The following is an 8606-nucleotide window of genomic DNA, read 5'->3' as shown; positions in this document are numbered from 1 at the left end:
ACCCAGCCTCAGCGCCAGCAAGTGCAAGCCAGGCACCTGAAAACGGGCTCCCCACCTTAGGTTTTCTCATACGGACATATTGTCAACCTCACCATGGCCCTGGTCTCAGGGGAGAGATTTTCTTCTATCTTCCGCGTAGCTCCGCCCCTTGCGGAACTCTATAGCCAACAGGAAGGGAAACAGTTCCTTCTGGGAAAAGCTCCCTTCTCACCCCATCTTTCCCTGCTGCCCGCGGGTCCCCAGGTCTTTGTTGGTCCCGCTCTGAGACTGGCAGTCAGGCCTGCATGTTATCTCTCCTCTGGCCATCCTGCGGTCTAGAGCTCTTAGTGAAGCAAACAAAAGATGGAGTCCCCCCCTTCCAGCTGCTCTTTTCCTCCCCAAAGCCTCTGGAGAATGAGGGCTCACACAGGTAGCAAGCTCTCTCTCTCTCCCTCTCTCTCTCTCTCTCTCTCTCTCTCTCTCTCTCTCTCTCTCTCTCTCTCTCTCTCTCTCTCTCTCCTTTTTAGCAAGGGTGACTGGGTGAGCTCCATCGTTCCTCAGCGAGTTAAAGGCAAGCCTGCCTTTAAGACTATTTGGAGAGAATTATAGTCTCATTGCTTTCGAGTAACTCCTAACAACGTATTTCCAAATAAATATCCCTGGAGGTCTACTTTAAAGAAAAGATAAAAAACCCTCTGCTCTTAGCACAATCTATTTACATATAAACAGCTGCACGAAGTCTGGAGAACACTTGCGCTCCCTCTTAAGTAGGTTCAGCAGACGCCTTCCGGTTGATTTTCTCAGTTCCTGAGCTAAAGAGCTCTTTTCGTGCAAGATGTTGATAAATGTAAACTCAGCTTAGGCCCGATGTATTTTCTCAGCTCTGATTATGTACAATCCAAAACAGAGCTGTGGGTACCCAAGACTGGGTATCCAATGCTCTCTGCACTGTGGATGGAGGTCTCCACCATACTGGACATGGATCAAGACTTTCAGCACCAGAGGAGAGGGAAAGGAGCCACTGACCTATGGGAAGAGACTCTCTCTGGTCCTGCTTTTCTGCTGGCAACTGAATGATCCTGTGGTGAAAGGCTGTCTGTCCACTCTGTTTCTGTCAGCAGAAGTGAGTACCTTCTGGCTTCGGGAAGTTTGCCTGGAGTGTGGGTAGATGTGTTTCTAGTTTCTCATTAGCACCGAGACTGGTGTTTTCTGTTTTTATTAAAACTGTGTTTTTATTATGTTTCTGTATCGATGGCTTTAAGAGGAGGGTTTTGGCTTATTTTCGTCATTTTATTTCTGACACAGGGTCTTACCACATGTAGTCCAGGCTGAGTTCAAACTAGTAATCCTCCTGCTTTGGTCTCCTGAGTGCTGAAGTTACAGGAAACATGCTACCAAACCATTAAGATCTTGAACTAGAGTTAGCTAATGACACACTAATGCATGAAGTAAAATGCTATATACACATAGGGAGTGTGTGTGCATGTGTGTGTGTGTGTGCATGTATGTGTGTATGCGTGTGTGTGTATGTGTGTGTATGTGTGTATGTATGTGTATGTGTGCATGTGTATGCATGTGTGTGCGTATGCGTGTGTGTATGTGTGTGTATGTATGTGTGTATGTGTGTGTATGAGCATGTGTGTGTGTATATGTGTGTGTGAGTATGTGTGTGTGAGTGTATATATGTGTATGTGTGTGTGAGTGTGTGTGAGTGTATGTGTATATATGTGTATGTGTGTGTGAGTGTGTGTGAGTGTATGTGTATGTGTGTGTGAGTGTGTGTGTGAGTGTATGTGTATATGTGTGTGTATGTGTATGTGTGTGTGAGTGTGTGTGAGTGTATGTGTGTGTGAGTATATGTGTGTGTATGTGTATGTGTGTGTATGTGTGTGTGTGTGTGTACATGAGTGGGTCTGCATCCCTCATGTGAAATGCTGGAGGCCAGAAATATTTTAGTTTTTGTGTTATGTCTACACATATATACTATGTATATATCTTATGTATGTATAATATGTATATGTAATGGGATGCCTCAGGGATGGGACCCAAGTTTAAACATACTCATTTACATCTCATATGCACCTTACACGCACAGCCAAAAGGTAACTTTATGCCATATTTTTAGTGCACCTGTGTTTTGACAGTGACCGTTCACGTGAAGTTGGCTGTGGACTTTTCCACCTGTAGTATCCTATCAGCATTCAAAAAGTTTCAGATCTTGGACTATTTGGATTTCAAATGTTCTAATTAGGGCGACGCTCAATCTGTATCCATCCATTGCTCATCTATAACCAGAATGTGGGAAGTAAAAGTTGGAGATAACTTTAAATTTGAAGATTAAAACTCATTTGCTCTGAAAGCGTTGATCTAAGGGTCATAGAATAAGAAACACTTAATCTCCTGGCCAAGGAGACAATGAACATCTACCACACTCCAGGTGGAGGGGGAAGAACGAGATGAAACCAATTGGAAAAGGAAACTAACAATTGGGGGGATCGAGGAGCCAGCGCGAAGAAGCGTCTTCAGGACAAGGGGCACCAGGGAGGTGAGGTCTGAGGACCTCCAGGCAGGTGGGCTGATTCAGAGAAATTAGACTCCTGGGCTTCCCCACAGCACTCCCTGCTGGGCCTTCCTGATGTTTGCTGCACCCCACACTTCTGATAAGGATTCATCTGCTCTCTGAAGAACTTGATGGGTCACCATGGACCAGCGACAGTGACTCAAGGATGACAGAAACCAGAGTCATGGTTTTGTGCTCTTTAGACTGTGTGGTTCTGGAAGGCCCCAGACTCACGGAGGTTTATCCTCCTCTGACTCTGCCCCCACCCCAAGTGCTGGGAGTAACTGAGTGTGTACCCCACTCAGCTGTACACCTTCATTAATCCTGCGAGTCCCCAGTCTGTCCTCTCAGACTCTGATGTCAACTCTGTTACTCCTTGGGAGCTTGTGCTATATCTTGAAAGGGTCTAGGGACCACTGACCAGAAGAAAAGATGAGAGCCACAGTAATGCCTAGGTGGCCTACAAGGCCACTCAGTCCTGTTTGGGGGATAGAGAACAGGGGCAATTTTGAAAGAGCCAAGGTACAGGATCAAAGCACTTAGCTCTTGGATGCTAGTCAGTGAGAGGACTAGAGGAAAACCTAGTATGTGAGCAAAATCCAGAAACCATGCAGGGCTGGAAGGTTCCTTCACCAGGGCTTACAGCACGGGCTTGCAAGTACAGCATTCCACACAGTTCTGTAGCGTTAAGGCACCTGTGGAACTTTTCTCCTATAACTTTCCAGAAGGATGATGGGAGGGATGGGAGCAGGATGAATTGGGCATCACCAGTCACCACAAAGAACCAGCTTCCCGGACAGGGGAGTCTTCTGCCAAAGATGCCGTCATGGGCAAGAGCCCAGAAATTTAGGGAGAGACGAAAACAGAAAGTGAAGAAGTGCGCTCACCGGACAGGAGGCTACCTGGGAATACCAGAGAAGCAGTAGCATGGGAGATGCTGAAATCTATGCTCATCTTTATCATTCAGCCCCGGTGTTACCTGACTACTTGTGAGGCTGATTCTGATTCTTGTTGCTGTAGAGGCCACAGTGGATCAAGCAATGACAGAGCATGTAGCCACGGGCTTCTGGAGGGTGGGGTAGTGAGCTTCCTAGGCGCTCAGGGAAACCTGCCAGGCTGGCTACTTAAGACGTTTGGTTCGTTTCTATTTGCTAAGGAAGTGGAGGCAGAGTAAACGTCCACGACTCACTTACGGTTGCAGAACCACGACACACAACTGAACCCAGACCCATACCCCATCTTCAAGCCATGTTCCAGGGCTCTCCAGGGATGCTCAGAGGAAGCAGGAGATGTAGAAAGAGCTCCTTTATCTGAGTATGTCATTAAAGATGCTTTCAGCCTTAAATGTAGCACACGGTTTCAACTGCCTGACTCTCTACCCTGATGTCTAAGAAATGGAAGCTCCCCTTCCCCGGCCGCTTAATGAAGCAGATCCACGAGCCTCAGGCCCTTGCTTCCCTATAGTCTTCTCTCTGTCAGGAAATGGCAATCCAGATGGGTGCGGTGCCTCCTGCCTGTAATTCTGGACTGGAGGGGCTGAGGATCACTACAAGTTCAAAGTCCCGCTGGGCTACATTGTGAGTTTCAGACCATCCAGGGTTACAGAGCAAGACTTTATCTCCAACAAGCAAACCAACACTGAGTCCATTCTTTCAGAGGCACAGGTAAAACGTTTGTTTTGTTTTGTTTTCTGCCTTCAACGACTTCTCTCTGGCTTTCAGGAAAGCATATGGCTCTGCACAACCGGAGCATTCTGAACTGCACCTCCCGCTACTGTCCTTGTTAAAGTGTCTCCTCTCTTGCTGAGATGGTGGCCGTGGCCTCTCATCAGATTTCCTTACTGCTGACAATGCAGCCGTCTGGTACTGCCCACGTGTAGGTTAGACAATGCCAGCGTCTCCTCCTAAGCCCCGCTAACATCCTGTTGCTGCCCAAGCACACGGCAAAGAGCTGCAGATGCTCGAGAAGTCTCCTGGGACTTTTCACTGCTGACCTCGCTAAACACTTGGCTCTGCCAAGTTTACGCTGCCCCTGTCATGTGACCACCCTAACATTTTCCCACATTTGAAATTCATCCTTGCTGTTTCCTTTGTCTGGGAGGGGGGGCTTTCCCTCTGAGGCAGACGTGACTGGTCACCTCTCTTTCAGGGATTGATTTACTCCATGTCCTTTCCCCATCATTTGACTTAAAGCGGCTCTATACGCCTCAGTTACATCTTTCCTCTATGTTTTTAACTACAATTTTTATCTGACATACAATAGTTTATATTTTTTAATCAGTAGACCTTAAGAACCAGAATGGAAGAGATTTTATTGCTTACTACTCTTTCTCCAGAATTGCTTGGCATGATAGTTTGGATGAGAATAGTCTCCATAGGCTCATATATTTCAATGCTTGGTTCCCAGTTAATGGAACTGTTTGAGAAGGATTAGGAGATGTGGCCTTGTTAGAGAGTTGTGCTAGTGTGTGTGTGTGTGTGTGTGTGTGTGTGTGTGTGTGTGTGTGTGTGTATGTGTGTAGAAAGGGACTTCGAGGTTTCAAACCACCATATCATTCCCAATTAGCTATCTTTCTACTTTATGGTAGTTGTCTCAACATGCAAGCTCTTCCCTTGCCAGCCCTTCCTGCCTGTTGCCATGCTCCCTATCATGATGGTCACGGACTCACTCGCTGAAACTATAAACCCAATGAACACTTTCTTTTGTAGATTGCCTTTGTCACAGTGCTTTAGCACAGTGACAGAAACGTGACTAAGAAAAGTCACTAAGATATCTGTGTAGATGATCTATAAATGAATAATTGTAGGCTGAAGCAGGGCTTCTGGTGTTCACCTTTCCCAACCCCAGCAATACACAGGAGTTCCCTGAGATAAAGTTTTTAACACGGGATTTCCCTGAACAATCTTTTCTTTCTTACACTCAAGAGGAAAGTTCACAGAAACTATCAGCGGATACAAAATATGCATACCCCAATTTGTGATCTGATATTAATGAACTTAGGAATTCAATTAACGGAGAGATATGTTGCAAGAAGACGAGACAATAGGCCTTTGGAGAAACGACCCAGACTGGCTAGGAAGGGTTCATTTGGAATGGCTGAAGGATCAAGAACAGCTTGCTTGCTCTTGAAAAAATCATAGCTAGAAGTGATGAAATTGGACATCCACAAGTCTCAGCAGAAAGTAGTGAAAATAATTCATATATATGAAATTAATTCATATGTACATATATTCATTTACCCTTTCAACAGCACATCTAACCACCTATCCATCTACTCATAATCGACCAATCTATCCAGCCATTTATCTCTCCATCCACCCACTCACTCATCTATCCATCCATCCATCCATCCATCCATCCATCCATCCATCCATCCTTCTTTCATTCCTTCCTTTCCTCTTCTCTATCTCCCCTCCATTTACACACACACACACACACACACACACACACACACGCACACGCACACATATTTATTCACTCACATATCCTTCCTTCCTTTCTTCCTTCTATACTATTCTTCCAGTACCAAATATGTACACACACTACACCCTGGGATTTGTGATAAGTCCTAGGATTACAAAGTTGATCTAGACCTGATACTTCTTGATGACTCATGGTCCAGTAGAGAGGCACCTTCCCTCCAACATAGCATTCGTGGGTGTGGGCACAACATGAGGCTTCCCAGATCTATCTTGAGGGAGGGATAACAGGAAGATTTTGTGGTGGTGAACTTTGAACCTTGAACTGAGACACTTGGAATGTGAAACACCAGGTCTGGTGAAATGGAGGGGTGGATGGGTATCAGGGAGACGTCTAGCAGAGAGGAGAGCCCAGAGAAGGCACAGGAAGGATGACAGATTGTGAAGCATTGATGGAGAGCAGCAGACAGGGCTTGGAGCTGTAACTGACTTTCCCAAGCCAGAGGTGGTCCACGTTTCAGGAACCTGGGGTATGGGTGGGTGGGAGAGGTAGGAGGGGGCTTGTGGATAAAAGTACACCCAAATCATCAGACACATCAATAGGTTAGTGGAGAGTTTTTGGTAATGGTTTCATTAGATCCTGACAGGTTTTCTAAGGAATGCAAAGCAAGCAGGGCAGGTTGAAGACGGCAAGAAACCTGCATGATGCCTGGTGGAGCCAGGCTTGCTCTATTCCAAGAGCAGCAAGCCAACATTTATGAAATACATCAGGATCAGAATGAAAGCATGAGCCCTCTCCTCCCCTAGAGATAGTAGATGCCACATTCCACAGTGACACCATCACTGAGCACTTGTCAGAGGGATGTGGCAGAGAAGTGGTGTGGACTCCTCATTTGTGATGGGGGAGGGGCTGAGAGGAGAGAGCAGAATAGGCAGAGAGACAGACATATAGATGGAGTTTTGGGCAGGTGGGGCAAGGTGTCAGGATCTGACAGCCTCCACTCTCTTGATCTCTGTAAAGTGGTAGAAAGAATTGTCTACTTTTCACGGGGTCAAGGTCTCCCAACACTTCCTCCTGATGTTTTTCTGCATTTGACCCTGGATTTGTTGGAACTGGGGGAGAAACATACATGTTTTAGCACATAGATGCTCAGATGCGTTCTCTGTGGGGTGTGGTTCATAATAATTTAATTAGCCCATCTTTTTTTGGAAAAAGGGTGTTAATTAGTTTTTGCTTAAAATATACTGTCTTGATAACTTCTCCTTCTCCACTTGTCTCCCCTGAGTGAAGCCCCAATTTTTCATCCACACCCTGCAGCAAGTCCCAACCTGGGCACTGCTGTTATTACGAGGAAAGAAAATTAAAAAAAAATAATTCGTACAGTCATGGATTGCAACATGTGGTGAATATAATTCTTGTATGTCCGAGAGAGGGAGACAGTAGAGCCCAGGATTTCACAAACAGTCACTTGCAAGGAGCAGCCTCTGACGGATATGAGACCCCAGGTCCACTGCCCTAGTCCCCACCCGGGAGGGCTGAAGAGATGGACGTTGAATGCAAGGTGGAGGGTATAAGGTGAAGTCAGGGCACCTCAGACGGATGGGAAGAGCTCTCGCCAGGTGAGCCCATCGCCCCGAGACTTGTCTAACCACCTGCCGCAGGAGAAGATGGTGGCCACTCCAGTACTAGTATTGGTGACCTCCACCTTCTCCACCAGCCAGCCCGAGTAGTAGCCACTGCTGTCATGTTCCAGCCGAACCTTGCGCAGCTCTCCCAGCTCTAATGTCTCCAGAAAGAAGCGGTCTGTACTGCCCCTCTCGAAGAGGTTGCGCATTTTCTGTTTCAGTTCGCGCTTGCCCGTGTCCCCGTTAGCGCCAAAGATGGTCACGAAGACGTTGGCATCAGTGCCCGCCCCTGGTTCGTAGCCCGTCGTCACGATGACCTCGTACTTGACTGGCACCAGGCTCTGGATCTTACTGGCGAAGCTCTCTGTCGTTTTAGTGACCTCGAATACCTTGAAGTACTTCCTCTTCCTCTTGAGGGGGATGAGGCAGTCACAGTTAAAGAAGTACCTGACAGGGGATAAAGAGCGGACAGGAGTAAGCTTTGGAGAAGCGAGCAGATGGTCCCATAACCTCCAGTCCTCATTTCGTCCGAGATACCGGGGCCAGATGCCCCATTCTTCCAGTCGCTCCTTGTTTCTTCTAATTCCTTTCTAATTCTTCACACTCCACTTGAAACCCATAACTCAAACCTGTCGGTCCTATTTTTCAAATGTACCTAGAACGGGTCTGTCTGTTCCTCTACCCCTGGCATCTACCCGTATGCTCCATGCTGGTCCAAATCGCCATCCTCTTCTACTTGGAGAATACCGGGGCCAGCTAACTGGCCTCTGCTTCTTGCTTCCTAGGTTTGGCATACACAATTGCTATGGTTTCTTCCTAATTGCTAACAGTTGTACCATGCTGTCTTCTAGCCCCGCTTACACTCTCATCAGCTCTGGTTTCCCACCACAAGAGACCAGCACAAGATGGAGCCCATTTTCTTTCCTCCATGGAGGGGGAGAGGGATGTACGAGGTCCCACCTTTTCTGAGCATATACAGTGAACCATCGCTGGGGCGGGCACGGGTGCACGATGCTAATAAG

The 8606-nt window shown here is 47.0% G+C and overlaps 2 protein-coding genes across 4 annotated transcripts in view; one reads left to right on the top strand and one right to left on the bottom strand.

Annotated features, from left to right (window-relative positions):
* The first annotated feature begins 249 nt into the window (after positions 1-249).
* Positions 250-8606, top strand: part of LOC134483058 (uncharacterized protein DDB_G0292186-like) — an 11783-nt gene continuing 3426 nt past the window's right edge. Inside the window, exon 1 of the mRNA XM_087593628.1 lies at positions 250-1102. The gene's annotated coding sequence lies outside the window, so the exon portion shown is untranslated. The remainder of the gene's footprint in view (positions 1103-8606) is intronic.
* The window catches only part of Loxhd1 (lipoxygenase homology PLAT domains 1), a 153113-nt gene continuing 151049 nt past the window's right edge, over positions 6543-8606 (bottom strand). Inside the window, 1 exon segment of one of the 3 annotated variants that reach the window (NM_001414400.1) lies at positions 6543-8031. In NM_001414400.1, the coding sequence (NP_001401329.1) occupies positions 7551-8031 (481 nt within the window). In that variant the 3' untranslated portion in view covers positions 6543-7550. 3 annotated transcript variants of the gene reach the window in all.

Source organism: Rattus norvegicus, chromosome 18 (genome assembly GCF_021556685.1).
Source record: "Rattus norvegicus strain SHRSP/BbbUtx chromosome 18, alternate assembly SHRSP_T2T, whole genome shotgun sequence".
In the NCBI taxonomy this organism is placed as follows: Eukaryota; Metazoa; Chordata; class Mammalia; order Rodentia; family Muridae; genus Rattus; species Rattus norvegicus.
The sequence above is the reverse complement of the archived record's forward strand: the minus strand, read 5'-3'. Positions and strand labels throughout refer to the sequence as shown.